General features: G+C 35.4%; 1 protein-coding gene across 1 annotated transcript in view; it reads right to left on the bottom strand.

Annotated features, from left to right (window-relative positions):
• The window catches only part of LOC150087283 (centromere protein I-like), a 174,649-nt gene that overhangs the window by 34,974 nt on the left and 113,528 nt on the right, over nucleotides 1-26,147 (bottom strand). Inside the window, exon 5 of the mRNA XM_090372436.1 lies at nucleotides 23,137-23,232. Coding sequence (XP_090228562.1) covers nucleotides 23,137-23,232 — 96 coding nt within the window. The remainder of the gene's footprint in view (nucleotides 1-23,136; nucleotides 23,233-26,147) is intronic.

The following is a 26,147-nucleotide window of genomic DNA, read 5'->3' as shown; positions in this document are numbered from 1 at the left end:
TCTAATTATTTGGGACATTTGTTCATGTGATAAATCGGGTGTGCAATCAATTAACAAGGAAAGGTACAGTACTTAGCTTTTTTTTTTTTTTTTTTTAATTTATGAAATAATACTGGCCTGAATTTCATTTCCAATTAATCATATAAATTAGTCTTGAATTTTATTCAATGAATAATTCAAAGTTCCTCTATGAAGGTTTGAAATTTGTTCTGCTAGTTCTTTATTATAATGACATAAGTTCAATGATATTCCAGGTTTCGGATTCCCAACTATCTCATTTCAACCTCTTAATACAAGACTATTTTTTTTTTCACAAAATAATAGTGTCCAGAATAATTTTTAAAATTTTTCTCCATTTTTATTTCACAGTTAAAATTTTTTTGTAGAGCATCATCAATAAGTTCAGAATTTTTTAGATTCTTTTCCACTGATTTCCATTTTAGAAAGTGTTCATGGTGTTTTAATGAATTTTTGTGATTTGGAATACATCTATATAAGTGTTTCCAAGAGGAAAAGGCTTTCTTTGAATTGACTAGTGAAGGCACATTGCCAGTATTTTTATTAGTTCCGAATAAAATGCATGGAAAACAATACAAAAATTTAGTTTCTTTGGAGTAAATCAGCTAATTTCTGTCTAAAATTCACTATTAGCAAGTTTTTTTATGTTTTTTTCAAACCATTCAATAGAAAATTGACGTCGTCCTCAGATAAAGAATAACGAAATCCTCATCCTTGCTTGATTTGGTCCATTTTCTATTAAAAGGCATCTTAAATTATAGGTGAAAACCTCATACCTTTGAGTAGGACTGTTAATCTCTCAACACTCAATCGTGAATAATATGAACTTGCCCCCCCCGTGTATTGTCATAAATGAATCAAGTTAAAAAAAACAATTAATTAAAATAAGCACGTAAATATAATAAGCACATTCAACTCTCATATCACGTCAAGGGAATCGGAAAAAATCACGGAAAGACAGCGGCCACCAACCTCCAAAAACCAACATGAGAATTGAAAAACAATTGTCGCGAAATTCTAAAAACGACAACACTAATAAATTAATTCACAAGTAAGTTAAACTTTAAAATCGTTATTAACTTCTTTTAAGAGACCACCTTATTCTGTTTGTTACCATGTTCACAAGAAGTACAAAAGTGATTCGCGAATGATATACCCCCCCCCCTTTTATATCAAATTAACGACACCTGACGTGAGATCATTTATATAAACCAATGTATGAATTGCTATTCATGCATGCACATAAGAGTCCATGAGTCCAAAATATTATAAGGTCTGTGTATATTAATAGAATTAACATTTAATCTCATTTATAATGTTTCGGCAATTAATAATTTAAAATATTCACGCTGTTCATTAAGAATCTTGGATTCATTAAAAAGAAACATGTCCATCAGTGATTGTATTAAACACAAGCTCAGATGCACCCATCCTACCTGCTCTGACTGATGCCAAATGCTGCTGTATCCTTACCGAAAGTAAATTTTATTGGCTCGACCCAAAATTTACTTTCAGTAAGGATAATTTGATATAAAACAGGGGGATATCATTTGCGAATCACTGTTGTACTTCTTGTGAACACGGTAACAAACAGAATAAGGTAGCCTCTTAAAAGAAGTTAATAATGATTTTAAAGTTTAACTTATGTGTGAATTAATTTATTAGTGTCGTCGTTTTTAGAATTTCGCAACAATTGTTTTTCAATTCTCATGATGGCTTGTGGTGTTGGTTGGTTTTTGGAGGTTGGTGGCCGCTGTCTTTCCGTGATTCTTTCCGATTCCCTTGATGTGATGTGATATGAGAGTTGAATACATGCTTATTTTAATTAATTGTCATTTTAACTTGATTTATTTATGACAATACACAGGGGGGGGGTGAGTTTGTATTATAATCATTCGCGATTGAGTGTTGGGAAATTAACAGTCCTACTCAAAGGTATGAGGTTTTCACCTATAATTTAAGATTATTATTATAATAATAGGACTTATTGGGCTTCATAGTCCCTTCTGATTTAAATTAAAAGGCATCTTATTTTGTCAGAAATATTCGATGGCCAAGATGTGGGATTCAGTAATGATGTGATTATTATTTTCATTTTTTACAATCTGAGGGGACTCATATTCTGACTCAGTTTTCTGGTCATTTTCAGAATTATTATTATTATGTTATAACCTCTGTTTCGCTACAATTTTCTTCAGCTTCAAGAATGACTGAATTGTGGCTAACAGGGTTTTCTTTATTGTGGTCAGTGATCTCCACTGGCGCAAGCCAATTTTGAAAATTATCCGACAATTCCTTTTCTTCTTCTGCCCTCAACTACTACTTCTTTCAAAATTTTGCTCCATTTGGTCGTTTGGACATTTATTCTTACTTATAAATTTTAAATTTTTAAAGATTTTTTTTATTTTAATTAAATTTGGAGCACAGCCAAATAAATAACATCGTTTATTGTTGGCATGTAGACTAGAATGAAACAATTTTTTAAAATGCTGTTTTTTAAATAGCATTTTAAAAAATTTGTCATTCTAGTCAACATGTCTACATTAACAGCATTTTAAAAAATTTCCTTTCAGGCATATGCACAAATTTAAATAAAATAAAAAAAGAAACATTCAATAATAGATTATTTTAAATAAGAGTTTGCCCACAATCTGCATTTTTGTGATATAAAAAAGTATTTTAACAAGGAAAATGTTCTGCTCAAAAAATTAACAAGGAGAACTATGCCCTTCCAATTTGATAACTGTGTCTAAACTCATCTTGAAAATTAGACAAAAATCGATTTCTAAAATATGTAGTTTAAATAACTAATAATTACATATAATAACTAATAATAAATAACTAATAATTACATATAATGTTATAACCTATAAAAATAAAATATATGGTTACAGTTCAACTAAACTCATACTCTGAGACTAGAAGGAAATCAAAATACATAAAAGAAAGGTTTGCTGATAATTTATTAACTTACTTTTTTAATGTGGAGATGATACAACTGAATAACAAAATTTGAATTACATTTTTATTTCTTTTAACCTGCGACCACTCACACTTGAGCATTTGTGCAATTCAAGCAAAATACAACTGTCAACTTGCTCGCACTGGAGGACAAAACAAAAGGTTCACACAAAACGGGCCATATTTTATAGAAGTTTGTAATTAGAGTTTCTCTGTTATTTTCGAAATTTGTAAAACACTGTTCCACCCTGATATTTTTTTTCGTAAGTGTTTATAAATCCCGAATTTATAATTTTTTTCACTCTCACAAAAATTTCTGAAATCATAAGTAGCACGTACAAAGATAATGCAGTATTTCTTTTAATAAAATTTTTATTTTTATTTTAAACAAAGAACACAAGTTGACCAGAAGCTATTATCTGAGTTGGGAATATGCCTTAATCTTTTGACTGGCTATAGAAAGCAGTTGACTAGCATGACTTCTCGGTATGTGGGATAGTTGGCTGCATTCGTTTTATGTTCCAATTATATTGTGGAACGGTAGTCCCTTTAATACTTAATTTGCACTTTCTAATTGCTTAAATTGCCTAAAGGACAGAGGTGGAAACAAAGCATACAAAGTTAAGTCTCTCGTAACGCGTTCATTATATTGAAATTTTCTTCATTCTACAGAAACTTTTAAATGTAATTACGAAAAGGAATTCAATAAATTCTATAAAGAAGTTCATTAAACACAGGTCCGATGTAATTAAATCAAAAATGAAGCAATTTTAAAATATATAACTGGTCAAATGCACTCAGCTCACCCCCTACCCTGTGAAGTCATAATCACCTCAGTGGAAGCATCCATCTTTGCTATGCATCTCTAAATATCACTGGCAAAAATTAAAGGTGAAACAAATTGTCACTGTGGCCTACAATTATGAGCACGATACTGCCACTAAACATGTACCACTTAGAAGATCAGCAACTGGAGATTACTAGGCAACACTTCTTCAGAAATAATGCCTGAAAATTTGTCAGAAGCGGCCACCAATGTTGGAATCTAGTGTGCTCATACTCCATGACAACACAAGGCCTCATATCACAGTCTGTATTCACCGATTACAAGTAGGAAGTACTACCTTCCACTCCTTTTAGTCCTCGCAATTACGATCTATTCCCTAAGCTAAAAGAACCATTGCACGGAGAAAGAATTTTGTCTTTAGAAGCATTAAGTGTAGCCATTGCATCAAAACAGTTTAACTTCAGCAGTTAATTTAGAAATTACCTGAACACTGGAAAGCAGTCATAAGGTGCAAAGGACACTACAATGAAAGATTTTAATGTAAATTATGCTATAAAAGAAATTAATTTATAATTAAGTCTTGTGCATTACTTTTGGGATAAAACTCATATGTAATAAATTCAGTTTGTTTTATGTACAGTTTGTTTATAAATAGAAAATAACAATGCTCAGATTTAGTGAGGATTGGTTGGGTTTTTTGTTTTTTTTTTTTTTAGGAGCATTAGCAACTAAGGTCATATTGCTCCGGGGATATGCGGTGGTCAACCCTGACCTTTTCGCATCCTCCATATTTGGTGGTCACAGGCTCGAATCCCGGTCTAATCAAGAAGCGTGTGCTATGCACTGCTGCTCCTGGCTACAGAGGCGCCTTAGTGAGGAGCTATCCATCCAGAGTGCATCACTATGTAGGCAGGCCACTTCTATTAATGTCAGTTTATGAATGGATTGAGAAGGCTCAATGCTGATGGGATTCTTCCTCTTGCTTAGATTACAAACCTGAGGAGGCATAAACTGAAATTAAGGAAAGACAGTTGTCAAATAGATGTGCATAAATATGCCTTTTGCCAGCTGGTAGTTGATTGCTGGAACAAACTTCCATCTGTTATTGTTGTGGAAGTTGATAGCTTAAATAAATTCAAGGCCAAACTAGACAAACATTTGGAATGAATGGATGGATGAAATGGGAAGGTTTTATTGGTTTTTTTTGGCTGAAGCTATACACTGAGTGATCACTGAATTATGACCACCTATCTAACACAGTCGAACTTCCCTATAATGAATTCGATAAATCCTGCGAAAAAATTCGTTATAGAGAAATTTTGTTATACTGAGAATATCTTTTTTATTAGAAATTGTTATCTAATTAGAAAATGAAAACGAATCTACATTTAATTTTAATGTATTTTATTTCAAAAACACTTATTTAAATTATGTTTACACAATTTTCGGCGGTAAATATCACAAATTAAAAAATCTGTAATTTTCTTTTGCACAGTACAATTAAAAAATTGTCTGATTCTCAAAGAAAACCTCACATTTGTTCAGAGCATTAAAAACATTATCAGGAACTTTTTCACAAAACTGTAGACCCATACGCACCATTTTAAAAGCGTTAATAATTTCTTCGCAAGTTGGCTTTTCTACGGGTTGTTCTGATGCGTCTTCATCGTTAATTTCTTTGTGATCATGGTTGCGTCTAACACTGTTCAGCAGTATTTCATCTTCATTTGGATGTTCTGCTGTGATCTACATAAACATAACTATCCAGTGTTATTTCATTTTTGATGTTTCCGGATGATTCTAATAATGTCCAAAAGTTTTTCAGCTGTGAAAGGGGCAGTTCATCTTGTTCGTCCAGTCGTTGTTCGACTTCTGTATTCAATGCAAATCCCACTTTCAAAAAACAATTTTGAATAGTGTATTCAGTGACATCGTTTGTCCAAACTTTTGCAGTTCAGAGATGCAATCTCTAAGGTTAATTGTAACCTTCAAGTTTCTATTTTCTGATAACGCATTGACAATCTTCATTATTATTCTCTTTCGATAATGAAATTTAAAATTTTTAATAATGCCTTGGTCCACTGGCTGAAGTTTTGATGGTGGTAAAAACAACTTCGCACTTTTAAGTTTGGCAGAAATATTGGCAGGATGTGCAGGACAGTTGTCAGTTATCAACAAGATTTTCCTTTTTTCTTTTGTTATACGCTTGTCTAGTTTTAATATCCATTCTTCAAAAATATCACTTGTCATCCATGCTTTTTTATTAATAGGTGTAGTCAACTTCCAAAGATTTTGTGCCTTTAAAACATCTTGGGTTTTTTGATATTCCGATGACAAAGTCTTAATTTTTCACTTCCTGTCATATTTGCGCCAACTAGCACGGTGATTCTTTCTTTGCTTTCCGCCAAAACATTTATCATCCTTAAAAGCAAGTGTTCTATTCGGTAAACATTTAAAGAATAAACCCATTTTGTCAGCATTAAAAACATCCTTACGCTCACATTCTTGCAAAATCTTCTTTAAGGTATTGTTCCTCCAACTGTTACAATCTTCTTTGCTTACTATTTATTAACACTTTCTCCACAAATAACCTTTTCCACAATTCTGTGCCGCTTCTTATTTTTTTTCTAGCCACCCAGTGCTTGCATTAAATTCTGTATGTCCAAGGGACTTTGCAAATTTCAGAACTTGTTGCTTAATTATTAGGCCCGATATTGGGATATTCTTTTCACGTATCATTTGCACCCATTTTAGAACAGCTTTATCAACATCTTCGTATATACACAACTTAATTCGCTTCTTGTCTGCTCCTCCTTCAATTGCATTTAAAATTGATTCTCGATTTTTTTAAAATCATAGATAAACTGCTTGCAGATTGCCATATTCCTCCGCAACATCTTTTTTCTTAAAACCCTGGTCAATATCATAACAATCTTTGCTTTATCATTAATACTTAAACACTTTCTCTTTGACACTGTTTCCACAATTATAAAAATTACTCTACTGCAGTTCTTGCCAATACATACACCGCAAACTTCGTTGCGCTGGCCATACAGTGAATTGTTAGTACCGCCTACTCAAGATGTTCGCTTGCCAATTCAACAGTATCACTCACTTTGAAGAAATATACGACTTTGTGAATTTCTTTTATTCTGCTTTCATTCGTATATACACGAAAGAAAATTTATGATTAACGTATGCTATATGTTACTTTTCAGAAAAAAAAAAAAAATACAAGAGCATATAGCCTATGTGATTGATGACGAATGAAATAAAAATTTTAAAAAATTCATGAAGACCATCTACTGGGAGTCCAATTAGACGAGAACAGACATACCATATAATGATTGACAGGAAGGTCACGTGGTACAGTTGAGGTGAGAAGCGAATCTCACTCAGTAGACATTACTAAAAACCGACTAGGGTAGCATTCTATGTATTGCCGCCGCAGCATGCTAAAGGTTTACCGCAACGAATTTCGTTTTCCCCTGAGCCAACATCAATTTACAAATCTACCCTATTTATTGAAAAGTTTAAGACCACTTTTAAGAAAACCCATTTGGTTTAAAAACTGTAACAAAAATGAAACAAAGACTCTCCTACGGGTGTCAATGGCCACAAGTGTTCACTAAAAGTGATGACTATTTAATTCCAGATGCTAATGCGCAATTTCGGAAAGAAGGAGGCAATATATTTGAGCGGCTGTTTAGCAATAAATGCTTGAAAATCTTCAAAACTGCTTTTACTAATTTTTTTTAAAAATTCGTTATAGAGACTAACACTTCGTTATATGGGGTTAATTTTACATGTAATTTTGTTTCAAGGTGCAATGTTTTACAAAAAAATTCGTAATATAGAGAAATTCATTAAATAGAAGTTCATAATAGAGAAGTTCCACTGTACTTCGTAGATCCCCCTTTTGTCCTTGGTATAGCAGCTATCCGATGTGGCATTGATTCAACAAGACGTCAGAAGCTTTCGGGAGGTAGGGCCAACCAATCTGTATGTAATGCAGTCAGCAATGCAGATATGGAGATGATTGGTGTATCCAGACACCTGATATGCTTTCCACAGTGTCCCATAAGTGCTCTATGGGATTGATATTGGGGGAGTTCGGAGGCTAATTGATATGCTGGAAGTCAGAACTGTGTTCCTCAAACCATTCCTGCGCAACAAATGCCTGATGGCTCAGCACACTGTTGTCTTGGAAGACACCATCGCCTTTCTGCAAAAAGTGTAACATAGCGGGGTGTACACAGTCAAGCAAGCAGTTGACGATAGCAGAGACCACTGATATGTTGTTCCACACCAGGGGCCAAGTTTCTGCCAGTGAAACATGCCCCACACCATACAACCACCTCCACCGGCCTGCACTTTTGATACCATGCATGATGGATCAAGAGCCTCATGGTGTTGATGCCAAATCCGTACACAACCATCCACGGTGTGGAGTAAACAACATGACTCATCAGACCAGCACACCTTCTTCCAGTCTTCTAGTGTCCAACTTCCATGCTCTTTGCACCAGGCAAGTCTTTTACGACAATGAACCTTGGTTAGGAGAGGATGCTGCAGGGGTCGTGTGCAGGTATAGCCGATACATGCGAGCATGCAACACAGATCATGCCAGATATTGTTCCCAGTTGGCCCATGTTGTATTGGGTAGTCAACTCTTCAACAGTGCTGGGCCTGTTCACCTGCATGAGCACTCACCTCTAACATCAACCTTTCGCTGACCTTTGCAGTTTTGCTGTCGGGTCGTTGTTTGACCATTTTGATGCCAGTCCTGGTACACTAACTACGGCGGCTCTCAAACACCCCACCAGTTCAGCCGTTTGGGAAATCGAGGCACCAGCTCATCGAGCACCCACAATCTGTCCTTTATCAAAGTCCGATGAATCCTTCCTTTTATCCATCATGCTCAGAATTTTACTACCTACTGAACCACCAACACCTTATCTATGCTATGTAGGTCGACTAACTCTGCACTCGTATCTCACGTGGTCAAACGTGAGATAAATATGCAACGGGTCGCATTCAGTTTTCATAGGGGTGGTCATAATTCATGATCACTCAGTGTATAAGCTTGCCTCCTTGCATCATATGCCTCTAATGTTAATGTTTTGTTTATAAACTGTCAATTTTGAGAGCATATTTTATTTATAAGAAATACAGCACTGTAGATAAAACTTATTATGATGCATCAAGTTACTATTCAAATATTAATATATCAATTTATATTTTATTTATTTAATATTTTTTCCCTGCATCAAAACAGAGAAATTAAACTTTAACGCACTTTAAAATATGTGGATACCACAGAGGTTTATTCAATCATAGGATATTAAATCACAGGAATTTAGGAATATTTAGCAACTTAAGGGATAAAATAATAAATAAAATAATAGTTATTAACAAAGAAAATATATATATCAAAAAATAGATGGTCATGCTGCTGATGTGTCCTTCCTTTATCATTGCTTGAATTTTAACATTACATGATTGGTTAGATTTATTGCCCACAAACCTGTAATCTCCGGCTCCTGTGATTACCAGTTTTTGGACAGTTACACCTATACCATATGGGAAGCAGTAATTCCAGAATAATGTATCAATTCAGTGATACCATACTCAAAGTGGAATAGTATGAAATAGACTACAGGTGATTGTACGGCTTGACATGAACGGGTCTGAGCAGTACCAAATGGCTGCTAGAACAGTTCATGGAGTTGTATCAAAGATATACAGGAATTCTGCAAGTAGCAACAATGAGATGATTTTTATACTGCACATGTATCTGGAAGCCTCGTTTTAAGAAGAATGTGGAACTGTTGGAACAGGTGCAGAGAAGAATAATAAGGTTAGTCAAAGAGGCAAAGGGTTATTCTACCCATGAGTTTTTGGATGCTGTATAATCTTCCTCCTCGCATCATTTGCCAATACAAATACTGATAGTCAGCTCTCTAATTATCAAATATGAGTAATTCCTGTCTAACTGTATTCTCAATATGATCCTACAATACTTCATTAACCACTAATTCAATTATTTAACCTGGAACAGAAGTCAGGCTTACACATCTGTAATTACTCAATTTGCCATTTGATCCCCCAACGTGTAAACGAGAGACATCTCCAAAACTCCAGGTTGTAGGGACAGAGCCTGAAACCTGAATTTCAAAATTACGACTAGAGGTTTATTAATGTCGTCTGCTTCTTTTCATAAAAGAAGAACATTCCAGTAACCCCAGGCACAAAATTTACTTTTAACTTCAACACCTTTCTCCTTCAACTTCTTTTTAGTTACAATAATAACCATTTAAATCCCAATTAGAATTAGTTATACTTCTGGTACCCACATTTCTAAAAACTTCATATGTTGCAAAGTATTTATCCAGCTACAATTCTGTAGAGCAGTGATGTCCAACCTTTTCCCGTACGTGGTCCATATTCAAAGTTAGATTTGTTTCGCAGGCCACACCGAGTGATAAATTAGTGTGTTACATTTTCCATATCTTGTTACATGTAAAAGAAAGTCTATTTTCATGTTACTGTTTTTTATTTTCAGACTGCATAATACGGTATGTATATATTATATAAAAAATGCAAATTCACAATACTTTTATGTGCAACAAATCTATATCAGTGATTTATTTTTTATATTTTATTAAAATTATAAAACTATGACTTACTTTTGCTTTTAAATGCTCACTTTAGAAAATTTACAATCTGAAAAGGATCACTGCTTTTCAATATTAAGGTGAATCAATAAATAAAATGAAACACCTAAAATTGAAAATATTCGAAATATTTCATTAAGTACAATACACTTACTGAAATGCTAAAATACATTCATTGAACAAAACTTAACATTTAATGAGATGATTAAGGCTGAATAATTTTAGATAATTGCTCAAAATTTGGTTGAAAGATTTTGAAGCCAATTCTCAATAGAGAATGAAGATGCTCATCAGTCATTCTTTCTTTTTAAATATTTATTTGATTTCATGCGTGAAAAATCTTGCTCACAAACACACGTTGATCCGAACAAAGTAGCCATTTTCGTGGCATTTTATTTTATTAGGGGAAAATCTTCAGATGGGAGAGCCTTGTAGAATATGTACTGTAGTTTATTTTCGCAGCCAATATACAGGTACCCCTCGTATAACAGGGTAGACAGGTTCCTATAAAATCTCGCGATCACAAGAACATAATCACAAAAAGGGTTATTACATTCCAAACGCTAACAAAAATACAACAAAACTACCAAAAATACACCATTCTAGATTTTGGGTATTTCTGCTCTCTTTAAAAATCAGTAATCTGGGTTGTTTGCTTTTTTGCTTGACAAATCTTTGTGAATTTCATCATATGGAACTAAGCATTTTTGAAGTGCCCTTTTGAACTTTGGGCTCCTTTCAGTCGAAGAATCTGCATTCAAAAAACAAGATTCTAATTGATCAGCTAACTTTCTGCCTTCCCATATACTTTTCAGTGTAAAATTTGGGACTTCAGAATTTTCATCTGCGTTATCATCCTCTGAATTTATTTAATTTGCCTCCAATACCATTTTCACCAAATTCATTTTGCCAGCCTCTTTTTCTACCAGTAATTCTTGAACGTCTTCAGTAATCATATATATATATATATTTTTTTAGGAGCATTGGCGACTAAGGCCATGTTACTCTGTATATTGTCTATAAATTACATGTGTTCTGAGGTCGATTTTCTATTTTGCTGGACAAAAAACCCGAGTTTACGGGAGAAGAAACCATGCTAACTTCGCCTGAGAAACTCTGCCACATTGTGAAAAAGCCCCATAAAAATTCCTCCCATCATGGACGGGATTCGAACTTAGGTCTTTTCCACCTGGTGTGGGGAGGAGGGCAATTCTACCAACTGTGATACCCACGAGGGCTTCAGTAGTCATATCATCAAAACCTTCCCCTCCTATCGACATAGCAAGTTCTGCTATTGCACTAATTCCATTTTCTGCTGTTTCGATCATATTTCCTGAATGAACTGACTCTGGCCATACATTTTTCCAACACTAATTATAACAACGCTTTTACTTCTTTGAATGATAAAGCTATGATTCCGATACAGTCCACAATTGAAAAATGTGTCCATGCCTCCATCAATTCAATTCAGAATCAATTTTTTTTCCAAAATCTATTATAACGATTTTCTGATATAATGAGTTTCAAAGGTAAAAAAGGTGATGCCTTGATCGAATGGCTAAATTAAAGAAGTTGTACCAGGTAGTAGGAACATTACTTCGATGTTTGGATGACTAAATCTTTTGGATGGCCTGGCACATTATCTAATAGTAATAACACTTTGATATCTGGATTTTTCCACAAGTTCAATAGTACAAAATCTAAGATGGGGATTTCCCAACAAAGTAAAATACAGAGTTTTCCCAATAATTTTTTTTTTTTTTTTTTCCATAACAATTAGCAAGCCAAAAGCGGGGATTCACAAAAAAATAATGGAAATATTTAAAAATTACATCCAACATAATAGCAGAATTTTCCCCGCACAAAAGCTTAAAAATACTGTTATGCGAGGTTTGCCCTAATTCTCTAACCGTGTTAGAGCGAAACTGTGTTATTGAAGTACCATGTGATACGGGGGTTGCCTGTACTTATTTTGGAACCATGTTTGGCTTGAAGATCAATAAATTCAAGTTGCAAGCTGGGATTATATTTTTCATGGAAATAAGTGGGTTCTCGAACAAGCTGATGTCTTTTTCATGGGATCTTATATAAGCAAATTGACTTTCAGATCGTAAAAAAGCAATTGTAATAACGAGAGGCAACAATTCTTTGGAAATGTGTTTCTCCTTTAGCTCGGAACAACATTCAAAGTGAACTAAATTGTCTCACTCACTTTGCGATTAAAACAATAACAACTTATTCTGAAATGATTTGATGTCACTAAACAAATCAGAGACTAATTTTCCTTTCTCTTGTAGTTTTAAATTAAGAGCATTTAAATGACTAAAAATGTCTATATGAATTCCAAGATCAAGCAGCCACTCCATATTTGATAGTTGTTTTATTGGTTTCCCTTTTTCTGTTATAAAAATATCAATTTCACGAAGTAGTTTAAGGAACCGATGTAATACTTTGCCACGACTAAGGCATCTCACTGCACAATATAAAATTACATTTTCATATTCAGCTTCAATTTCTGAAAGAAACTGTTGGAACATACGGTGATTAAGGCCATGTGATCCAAAAGTTGTTGAAACAAATTCTTTCCAATATATTCTACTCTTCCATAATTGTTTGTCGAGACAAACTAATGTCTTGTATCAATGTGCATTTCTCCGGACAAATTTCTTCCACAACTTTTAACAAACATTGTTTAACAAATTCACCATCACTGAACGGTTTACTTTCAAAAGCAACCAAATGTGCAACTTGATAATTGGCACGTACAGCAGATAAATTTGTTAACTGATACGTTTTCAGTATGTTTTGTTGTTTGCTTAATTCGTTTTGTAACTCTGAACACTTTGTTCTTCACAACACTCCTTTATGTTGATCATAAGATTTATGCTTGGAATCATAGTGTAATTTTAAAGTATATTCTTTGAAAACTCACACAGTCTCTTATGTACCAAATACACTGCTTTTTCGTGGTAACCAATGAAGGAATAGTCTTCAGTCCACCTTTGATCAAACACCCCAACAACTTCAAATCAATTTTCCTCTTTTGGAACATTTTTGAGGATGATTTTTTTAATTCAATACAAATTAACAATAATTCAATACAATGAACAAGTTATATCCAAATAGTAGAATTTCACGATATGAAAAGATTGATACATACATATATTGGCACTGAACCACATGCACACATTTGATACAGTCGAGCTCGACCAAACCAAAAACCAAACTATTATTTTTAGGCCACCCGAATATTTAAATTCATCTACTGTGTGCACTGTGTATTATGACAGTAAACTGCATGTGTTCTATGATCGATGTGCCTGTTTTGCTGGATGAAAAACCCGAGTTACCAGGGGGAAAACCTTGCTATCTACGCAAGTCCGACTAACTCAGCCACGGAACGAAAGTCGAGCTTGACGCTTACGTGGCTGTACACGCAGTGGGGCGACTCTCTAAAACGCTGTTTTAGTTCACTTTCTGCGCGGGCTATATAAAAATTAATCGCAGGCCGTAGGTTGGACACCACTGCTGTAGAGTATCAGCATCCTGTACAGGATTGTAGCTCAATAAGTGCAACAGCACATGCATTTGAGTTAATATTGGTTCAAGACTATGTGACTGATAAATTTAGTTGTATTCACTATGAAATCATCTGTTTTCATTGTCGATACAACTGTAACCTCCTCTGACATATGCGGCAAGCAGGAGTATAAACAGAACATAATCATCACAATTTAAGCCATTCATATCCAGGGGACCAATATGGCTCATCATTTCATTTTAGGGTTAAAATAAGAAAAGAATTCATTGCTAATTTACTTTGTATTTTCTGCTGACTTCTTTAAATCTGCCTTTGCTTGCCTAACCCCATCCCTCAGTGACTTAATTTCAGATAGTCTGTACTTACTGCAGATTTCTGTGTCCCCTGATAATTTAAAATCATTCCATTCATTTCTCTCTGCAAGTAGTCACATCAGTTCATCTGGCATCCATTTAGATCTAAACCTTGAACAGTAACCCTTATTTGGTACAAAAAGCTTGGCAGCTTCTATGTTTACCATTTAGAATTCATATTTGGTAACATGATCAGTCGGTCCCACTGAAAAGAATTTAAAAACTATCTAAGATCATGATAATTACTTTTATGAAAGCAAAATTCCTTCACCTTACCCTTGGCAGCAGTTATATCCTTAAGTATATCCCACATCAACATATTATGATGTCTACTACCGATCCGGATATTTTTAATATCACTGTTGATAATCAGATTAAGGGATGGCATTGCTTTCTCTTGTTGTCTCTCTAATATGCTAGTATAGAAAACAGTCATCTTTTAAATCCAGAAATGTTCTGCAACTGAGTGACCAAACATTCCCCAAGTTCCAAGCAATATCAGTGTCCTGATATTGCTTGGACCTTTTGTTAATGAGAGGGAATTTTAACTTTCCTTAAAATCCCCAATTTACGACATTCTGATTTGCTCACACATATTTGTCTATATAACTGTTAATTTTACTCTTCACAATCACTTGGCTTATCACGCACTAACATTGTCATATTTGTTTTTCAAGTGTTTATGCACACCAGACTGACTAAACATTACACTGGAAAGATATATAAATTCGGTGTGCAGTTTTAGAATTATGTTCTTCTTATGTTCCCCCTCCACTTCCTGAACTTCTGTTCTTTCTGTACACATTGTATGCACCACATTCAATTTCTGCATCTCTGATTTAAGTGTTACCATGTTTCTGATATCATTCTATGTCCATATTTCTTGACTTAACCATAAACCTCAAATTTATTTTTTATGTTTCTAGCATTAGTACTTAATAATACAGCTTATATATATATTTGCTATTACAGCTTATATATATTTGCTAATACAGCTCATATATATTTGCTTGTTCATGAGGACACCAGCCTTGTAATCTCCACACATCTCACTTACATGGCTGCTGTTCGTTTGAAACCCTCCCAACTGGCAGTTTTCCGACCCACTTAACATCCCCTCAACAATGAGACAGTCATCCTGTATTCCCTCTTATCATGCTATGCATAATTCCAGACACTTTCAAATTTAACCCTAACTTACAGCTTTTTCTTAACATTGCCTCATATCTGTGAAGTTAATCCTCTTATCTCCTACATAATATCATTAGCACCAACAAATACAATATTAACTTACGTGCCTTTAAAAAATGGTACTATTCTACATCATAACTTCTTCCACTAGTCAAAAACCATTCAACCTTTCCCCAGCTGATTATCTCAAACATGGTGTAAAAAAGGCTAAATCATCCCCACCTCCATTTTAATGAAGCTATCAAAACAGAAAAATAGAGATATAATTCAGCATCACACCTGCTGAACTTTCCAAATTCTTGGATGACCATGCTCAAATCCAGTTTATACACATTAGCATATATGCATAATGTGCCTATTTTCTTCACCTCATCATCCATCTGTCTGCAGGTAATAACTCAACTCCCAGTGGAAGGATTTTTGTGAAATTTTATGTTTGGTTCTTTTTTGAAAAGATTTATCAAGTCCCAAATTTCATTAAAATTGGACCAACAGAAATCTGACAATTATTAATTTTTTTTCATACACATCACACAGGCTATCCATATACTGTATATCGCAGCTGATACACTGGAATGTTTGTTGTCATGCTCCAGTTGGAGGAATGAATGGGCAATGTGGTGGATGTACAAAAACAAAACTTTCAATTAGAGCATAACAGTTGTTGTATTTTGGTATTTTATTTTTACTTTATTTTTCTGTCACAAATTATGAATTATTACTATTTCCTAATGCCTCTGATCATTGCATGTACATTAACTAACTAACTTGGTTTTTTTTTTATTTCTTCACCAGCAAAAATTAAAAAAAAAAAAAAAAAAAAAGTCAAAGCAAAGCCCTCGTAGAACTTAGACAGGATGACAAAATCATAGTCTTACCTGCTGACAAAGACAGATCAACTGTGATAATGGATAAAGAGAAATATTTCAAAAAAGCCTTAGATCTTCTACAGGATAGTTCCACATATAGAGTTACCCCGAGAAATACACTAGTCGGCTTAGAATGACAGGTTAATAGGATGTTACAACTTTGGCCGAAAGCGGGAAAAATTACTAAGGATGTGTTCTGGACTTTACACGCAACAGGATATCAGCTACCCAGATTCTACGGTCTTCCGAAAACATAAGGAGGGGGGTCCCACTCAGACTGATCATATCTTTTATTGGTAACCCTACCCACTTTATCCAGATGTTTAGCCAAGTTGATTTCCCCATAGTTGGACATTCCATTGTTTGTTTGTTTGTAATTTGGTTTTTAGGAGCATTTTGCTCCAGGAATATGCGGTGGTCATTCCCTACCTTTCCACATCCTCCGTATTTGGTGGTGACGGGCTTGAACCCCGGTCTAATCAAGAAGCGTGTGCTATGCACTACTGCTCCTTCCCACCTGGCTACGGAGGCGCCTTGGACGTTCCATCTTTTACTATTAAGGATAGTAAGGACTTTGTGACATTTGTAAAGGAACAGAGTATAGAAGAGGATGAGACTATGATATCTTTTGATGTAGTGTCTCTTTTTACGTGCATTCCCATTGAACATGGAGTCCGATGTGTAAGAATGGCCCTAGAGAAAGATGATACCCTAAGTATCAGGACTCTCCATAATGTGGAAGATATTTGTAGGGGTGTAGAGCTTTGTTTGTCCAGCATCACTATGGTATTTCAGGATGTTATGTATAAGCAGGTTCACAGTGCGGCAATGGGTTCTCCCATAAGTGCCATTGTAGCAAATTTGGCTATGGAAGAATTGGAAACCAGGATTTTTGATGGGTTGGATCCCCTCATGCGCAAATGGAAAAGGTATGTCGATGACACATTTACCATTATTCGAAGGGGGTGAGGTACTCAGTTTTCACAATAGTTTCTCCCCATTCATTCAGTTTACCTCAGAGGTGGAAGTGGATGGTACCCTCCCGTTCCTTGATCTCCACTTAGATTATTGGTCTATAGAGAAGACCTTAGGTTAAAAGCCGATACACTCATTATAGTTCGGCACAAACTAACCAACGTAACAATAGTGTCGCTAAAGCATTATTGGATAGGGTTGGGTCCCACTGCAGCACCCCCGGGGACAGAGAAGAGGAAATTAGATGACTCACAGCAGACCTCAAGAAATGCGGCTACCCCCCCCCCCAGAAGGTCATGGACAGATACATTAGAGGTGTGGAGTATCATAGGGAGCCTTTCACACCAGTTGCCATGGCCTACATTCCCTACTATCCGGGCCTTACTGAGCACTTAGCACGAGTATTATGGGATTGCCAGACACGCTGTGTGCAGCTTCCAGGATGTAGGCTGCACACAGTGGTGTCCCAGGTTAAGGACCCCATAACAAAAGATTGTAGTAGTGGGGTAGTCTATGAGATTGAGTGCCCGGATTGTGGGGAGTGTTATGTTGGTGAAACAAGGCGCCGGTTCAAGGACCGTCTGGGGTGAACGTATGAATGCTATAAAGAATGCGGATTATGGGAAGTCTGCTGTGGCAGAACATTTTTGGGAGAAGCATCATCAGATCTCCCCAGACGAGGCTCTCATCCTCAACCGTGCTCATAGATTTTGGGACCGCAAATGGCTTGAGAGCTTACGAATTTGTTCATCCGAGAACAATACCGTTAACAGAGACAGGGGAGTTTGTATGCATCCCCTCCTTGAGGCTGTAGTACTCGGACGGGATGATCGATTCCACCTAACACACTCCCAAGCCATTTCCGGTTCTAGTACGCATGAGGGGAATACCGCCCGATGCGCCTGTGGAACCACGTGAGCTGTGAACCTGCTATTTAAGGATGCGTTGTTTTGTAATTCAAAATGTACTGTTGAGAAAGGAGGCGGATGCCTCCGAAAGCTTCGGAATCTGGTATTTTAAGTCTTTTAACATATTTTAACGTTTTATAATACTTTTATCGCTCTTATTTTATTTTATTTGTAAATAGTTTTAATATCTATGTTATGTACATTTATTTTGCAGTATTAAATTATTATTTTAATACAACACGGTTAGTGTATCAATTTAATTGCTTGTGAATATGAATTCTCCCAACCTCATAGGCCTATTTGAAGATACTGAATAACAAATTCTTGCATAAGAGGTTTTCCCCTGTACTACTTTTGGTTTCTTAATTCCCAATTTCAACTCTATATATTGTAATGTATTACTGATGCGAAAATATCTTTGGTGGCAGCTACTAAATTTCAGACTGCAGTAAAACAAATTTGTCACAAAAATGCGACCCAGAAATTATGTCATTTGCGCCATTTCCATCTTGCATCTATGACAAAAATGTAAGACGGGAATGGTGAAAATGACTTTGTTTCAATAAAAGTTACTAACTTACATGTTTGTTTTAGGTATTTCGATTTGTATATAATGATTACGAAATAAAATAGCTTTTGTATTGTAAATATATTATTGATCATTCATTGATACTGTTGTACAAGTTGCCACTAATGACATTAACAGTAGGAGAATAGCGGAATTACTTAACAAATATGTCAATGTTTAAAAAAGCAGGGGGTTAGGGTTGAATTTGAAAGTGTCTACAATTCATATACATCTTTTAAGGGCACAAAAGGTGATATTGTCGAAAATGTTGGCACCAATGACATTAAGAGTAGATCTATAGATTTACTTAACAAGTAGAGGTCAATGTTCCAAAAAAGTCGTGAGTCAAGGTTAAATTTGAAAGTGTCTGCAATTCTACCCAGACACAATAAGAGGGAATACATGATAAGAGCCTTGTCAATCAATTCAGCCCTGGAGGGAATGTGCAAGGCTCAAGGGGTAGAATTTTTTTCAGCGTGGTCTGTGCTTGTTAACAGGAGAGACTGCTTCTACAGGGATGGGATACACTTAAATAGAAAGAGTGCAAGAATATTTGCTGATGCTATTGAGGCAGTGTTAGGTGGGTCGGAAAACTGCTAGCTTGGGGGGATTCATAGACTAAATGGTTAAAAGTAACCGCAGGCAGAGGTGAAGGTGAGTCTTGCACAACTTCTATTAGAATAAGTAGCGACCTGGAGCGAGGGGTGCTGGGGATTTCAGGGACTGAAGGCAGTCATCTTGAAACATGTGGGTATATGGGATGTGTTAGGGTAACTAATAATAAGGATAGGTATATGTACACCAATGCTAGAAGTATAGTAAATAAATTTGATGAATATGAAGTGTTGGTCAAGACATCAAAGGCAGATATTGTTGGGATAACAACGACGTGGTGTCACACAGATATAACGAATGAAGAACTAGAATTTGGGGAGCACAATGTGTGCAGAAAGGATAGACAGGATAGGAAGGGAGGAAGTGTTATGCTGTTAATTAAGAAAAACAAAATCAAAAGAAGTGCATCCAGTTGATACAGATGAACAGTGCACTGTTGAGTCAGTTTGGTGTGACTTTTTTTTTTTTTTTTTTTTTTTTGCAGTTGTTGGCGCATCAGCTTCTGTGGCCATAATACACCTCCCAAGGTTTTTGCAGTACTTTGATCCAAAGGGTGGATTCGAACCCGCGACCTCTGGGTTGCTAGGCAGGCACTTTAACTACCTGGCTAGCCCGGTCGACTGGTGTGACATAAGCACTGCGAAAGCAAAAATAAGAGTAGGAGTGTGTTATAGGCCTAATGACTCAAATGAGTACAATGAACAATTGTACAGAGAAATAGAGTGGGCTAGTAAATCAGAATGTCTTATAATGGGGGATTTTAACTTCTCAAAGTTACCTCTTTGAGTAAATCCAACTGAGAATAGGAGTAACACACTCCTACCCTCAATTTTGATCTCCCAATGCTTATGTCACACCAAACTGACTCAACACTGCACTGTCCAGCGATGTCAACTGCTTCACTTTCTTGGATTTTGTGGTCCTTAACTAATAGTATAACCCCTCCTCCCTTCCTATCTTGTCTATCATTCCTGTACACAGTGTACTCCCCAAATTGCAGTTCTGCATCCCCTATATCTGTGTGACACCACGTCTCTGATATCCCAATAATATCTGCCTTTGATGTTCTGAGCAATAACTCAAATTCATCAAATTTATTTACCAAACTCCTAGCATTGGTGTACATGCAAGTATACATGCACCTGTTCCTATTCTTAGCTACCCTAACAGAACCCATGTGTTTACTTGAACCGCAATGACTCCCAACAGTCTCTGAAATACTCTGCATCTTGTTTTCCAGGCTGCTGCTCATTCCAATAGAAGCAGTGCAAGAATCACTCTCACCTCTGACAGTGGCTACTGTTAATCTATTAGTCCTTGTATTCCCCCAAGCTAGCAGTTTTCCGACCCACCTAACACTGCCTCGATAGCATCAGCAAATATTCTTGCACCCTTTCTATTTAGGTGTATCCCATCCCTGTAGAAGCAGTCTCTCCTGTTAACAAGTACAGACCAGGCTGAAAAAAATTCTACCCCTTGAGCCTTACACAATCTTTCCAGGGCCGAATTGATCGACAAGGCTCTTTTCATATACTCCCTCCTATCGTGTCTGGGCAGAATTGCAGACACTTTCAAATTCAACCCTAATTCTCGGCTTTTGTTCAACAGTGACCTGTACGTGTTAAGTAATTCTGACAGTCTCCTACTCTTAATATCATTAGTGCCAACGTGTACAACAATATCACCCTTTGTTCCCTTAAAAGATGATATCTGTTCTATGTCATCAACTTTTGCCCCTGGCAGACATATCCTGGTCCTGTTCCACCTATCCTTTTTACATAGCACGTTCCCCATTTCCCTGACAATAGAGTCACCAATGACTAATAGTTCCTGTGGGACCAGCTCTTGTAGTTGAAATTGAGGAAGTAGTGTTGAGAGTTAGATTGAACTTTTCTTGCAGGAAAGTAATTAACAGTTCAGTTTCTTCCAATCCAAAGTTAACATTGAAATTGTTGCTCAGGATCATGGGTATGCCAGTATGATATGATCATGGATATGCCAGTATGATATGCCGCTCATGATCATGGATATGCCAGTATGATATGCCACTCATGACCATGCCAATATGAGTACGTCAACAAAATAAAAAGAGTGAAGTCAATTATATCCAGTATGTCAAGTTAGGGAGAAATATAGATAACCATTGTAATTATCAGTGGTTGTTGGGTAACACTTAAGATCCTTGTTCTTAAGTGATTCTTATTACACAAGGATTCTGTTGAGGTCAATATCAAAAAATGCAGTTTGTATCAATGGTGTATCTTTATCAGCTGGTTTCTTCGTGTCATTTTCGAACCATAGATGATTGCAAATGTAGCATACAGAACAGAAATCATTTTTCATAATTGTTCTTTCAACTTCTCGATGCGCGTTCTTATGTAAATAGTAGGCGGCTTAAAGAAAAGCAGCTTGATCATTTAAACTCATTTGCTCCACAACTGGAAAAATGCGGAGCAGATGAGATTAGTCACTTCGGGTACATCATTGTTAGAAGGAGCAGTGGAATTGATGGTTGAAGGCACTACTAAATCCAACACTTGACTTTCTGTTTGTCTTTTACGCAATCTCAATAGTCTTTGTCATTCTCAAGCACTCATTGCTACCTCCATCTTTATTTTCTTAGCTTGGCTTACTCAATACTTTCAACAATCTCTGCATTTGACTTTGGCATCCGTTGAACACTCAGCTATAGCAGCGTGGGATTCAGTCCCTTTCACTAATCAGAAAATTATGGATGTGAAAACATATATAGTGGCACCTAAAAATGGAATGTAATGAAAATGCGGATTGCAACAATACAAATACTTATATTGTTGCAATCATAGTTCCTACAGTAGTAACTGCAGAAAGTGCAATTGTGACATCACACTATTCAACAAATGGCTCCGATCAAACGGGTAATTAGGCTATTGGATTGGATTTCACTAACCTCTTCCAAACGTTGATTCAGTAGAGTAAGTACCGGGCATAAGCATAAAATGTTACATCATTCATACTAAATATTTCGGCCCAAACTATGACTCTAATGATGCTAATGTCACAAATGTTGATTAGGTAGTAGAGTAAGTAGTGGGCGCAAGCATAAAACGTTACATTGTCCATAACTTCGGTTCTATTTGTTTGATTTTAAAATGGTTCTGAGTTTCATCAGAGATGTTTTCACATAAAACATCTTTCGTGCATACAGGGTACATGCATGTTTTTTTCCATGTAAGAAGAAATTTCCCAGATAAAAAGTATAAGATAAATACATGGTGTATTATTATAATAATGTTTTCCCACTTTAAATATAAATTTTTTTATTTTTATATCAAAAAATATAAAACAATATAAACATTTTGGTAATTAAACAAGTTAGTGCAGAGCATCATTTTTAGTTCATAGTAAACCACTGAAGTAAGTAAAATTGCATCGTTTTTTACATCTCATACTGTGAATGCCTTCACTAGTTGTCCTGATATTGAATTACCTTCGACAGTGGATTCTCAAATAGGCAACACTTAACCAGTAGATTCTCGGCAGATCCACCATCCCTGGGTGTTGTATCCACAGATACAACAAAAATTATACTATATAAAAATATATAACAAAAACAATGCCATTTTGCCTACCTTAGTGATTTACTATGAACTAAAATTTTTCCATAGAAAACAGAACACACACAAATACTCACTGGTTGTGCTTGCAGCTTTAAGAGGTGCCGTATGAAAAAGGACTGTACATCATCTTTCCTAGTCATTTTATACAGTAAGTGACATACATAGGGACACTACAGAAGTAACAACAATTAGCAACAAGGATTACAATTAAATAAACAAATATATTTATTAACAAAATATTAATGTAAATTAGGGTTGATACTAATTAAACCAAGAAGTTATGTAGCATCCAAGGAATACATTGAGTGACAACTTTATTAAGTACACCTATCCCTTTTCATGAAATGGATGGCATCTTCAGTATCATCATGTGTTCATGTCATGCAATATAAAGCATAGCATGAACAGTTTCATGCCATGCTTTATAACGTTCATGCCATGCTAAATAAGAAAGTTGTTTATAAATAAACAACTGTCTTATTTAGCTTACTAATGATACGCTGTACCTTTTTTTTTTTTCCATAGCTAAATTATATATTTCCACTTTATAACAATCACATCATTAAATTTGTGCCTATCCCAGTTTATATTATTTTTTTAAGAACATCAACTGCTGGCCCTTACCTCAATACATTAATAACAATTTTAACAAAATGTTAGATCAAAATGACTCACTGCTTAATCTATATTGGTAACATTTACTATTTGAAATGTATAATACTTCAAATAGTATACACACTGAACCAGTAATTAAAGCTGGCTAAATGCACTTTAATGTGGTCTGTTTCAAATATATATCAAATGGTTACCACCTTTTAAGTCTTCTAAACATAATGAATATAAACATTCACTTGGTAGTGAATTATAATTTATATCCAGGTGCAGTAATCTCTCTCTCTCTCTCACTGCTAGATGATTTTATCACAAGAATTTCATTTTAACCGTAACATGCCCCTAATGCAACGCTGCTGCAAAAAAGCTGAGTATCGCATATCTTTAGTTTTAATTTTATTATTTAACTAAAATTACCGTATTTGTCAGCTTATAAGACTCTGCGGCGTGAAAGACACCCCTTAATTTTGGGAACAGTAAATTTAAGAAAAAAAACTTTTGAAAAAAATTTATTGTTAATACAATGCAAATTTGAAGTTCAATAAAAATAAAACCCAAAAGCCAATAAAGAAAGGTATAGGATTATTACTCTTATTATTTTAGTATTATTCAACATCAGATTCATTACTGACATGATCATCATTACTCTGAACATCATCATTCTCTTCACTAGTATCACTGTCACTCTCATACAATAAATGATCTTCAGTGCCATCTGTTTACTTATATCATATTTTTAAAGGACTTGGCCACAATTTCAGTTAACATCATGACATGACATCAGTATCCATTCACAAACTTGTGCTATTGATGGATGTTTCATCCTTCCTGTAGGCAGGATGAAACATGGTTCTCCTCTATCATCCATTTATTCCATTGCTCCTGCATGTTATTCTTTAATGGCTTATTGATGCTGACATCTAATGGCTGTAACTGGGAAGTTAAGCCACCCAGAATTTCCACCAATTCTGTGTTCATCATTTTGGCTAGTTGTTTAATGTTTTCAATCCTGTGTGCTCTAAACTATTCCCACACTAGTAGTGCATTTTTATGCACTAGTCCACCAAGACGCTTGGACCAAACATTTACAAACTAATCCTTGATACATTCTTCATCCATCCATCCCTTCGGATGTACAAGTAAGTATTTTGTAAAGTATGGAAATTCCATTTGGCAGTTTATCTTTCAGTAAAATTTTTCTTTTAAAAATTAACATTGGCAGAAGTTTGGTCCCATCAGGACAACAAGTTAAAACTGTGGTGTAGCATGTCTTTTCATGTCCAGTGGTTTCAATAGTTATAGATTTTTGTCCTCTCAGATTTATGGTTTTATGGATTGCACATCAAATAAAATGGAATTTCATCCAAATTCCAGATTTAGCTGGGGTCATAGTTGTTTCGTTTTCTAGCATTATAAATTTAAGGAAATTAATATTTTCTGTTCATACTCAGCAAGCATTCTCTGAGCTATTCTAGTTCTCATGTGTAAACTTAACCAGTTTCGTTTCATGAAGTGATAAATCAAGATTCAGTTCCTTTAAAGTCATGTATCCCAATATCAGCTGCTCGTTTCCATGCTTCTACTATTATCATTTTAGTATTCACTGCAATATCCATGTCTCTAAGTTCCATCATCCAACTACGCAAGTTTTCTTCCAAATTTGGCCATTCAGGTGGAATTTTACGAAGGTTGTGCTTTGTTTTATCAGCTTCTTGTAATAAAACTTCCTGCTTTCTCCACTGATGAATCATCTTCTCAGTAGGAGGTGGTACAAAATTTCGTTCTGCTGCTTTGTTCCCGTGTTCTTTGGCATATTGTACTACTTTTAGCTTAAATCCAATAGTATAATTTTGCCTTCTTGATTTGATGCACCTGCCATTGATCAGGGCTTAAATGTATAACTGGAATTTGCTTGTTACTCCAACAACAGCCTGGTAATTTCTGAAAAATGTACTAACATATAGTAGTTAACTATCTGTTAACTACTATATGTTAACTCTTGGTTTTGTACGTGTGCTGTATTGATACTTTTGGCTTCTAAGATGCAGGCTGATTTTTTAAGGTATTATTAAGAAAAAAAGTGCATCTTATAAAAGCTAACAAATACTGTCAGAGAAGCAAAGCATATAAATTTGAACAACAAGGCTGCCTTGACTTGAGGTTTACATTGCCAAAGGCAATTATAAGAATTAAGGCTTGGATGTTTGCACTATGTGGCACATACATTCAGTGACTATTGCTGGACATAATTGTACCTTGAGAGCGATTTGTTTGAGTTCTTTTTATGTTGGCTCTGAGTTTAATATTTAGTTATGGATACAAAAGATGACTGTGAGTCTCAGATCCTAGGGGACAAGAAAGTGATAAGGATATTAAGAGTCAAAGAAGCTGTTGTTATTTATTTGTTGTTATTTGGTTTTTAGGAGCATTAGCAACTAAGGCCATATTGCTCCGGGGATATGCGGTGGCCATT

Source organism: Mastigoproctus giganteus, chromosome 4 (genome assembly GCF_048544385.1).
Source record: "Mastigoproctus giganteus isolate SK-2022 chromosome 4, ASM4854438v1, whole genome shotgun sequence".
NCBI lineage: Eukaryota > Metazoa > Arthropoda > Arachnida > Uropygi > Thelyphonidae > Mastigoproctus > Mastigoproctus giganteus.
This window is presented reverse-complemented; position numbering and strand designations above follow the sequence as displayed.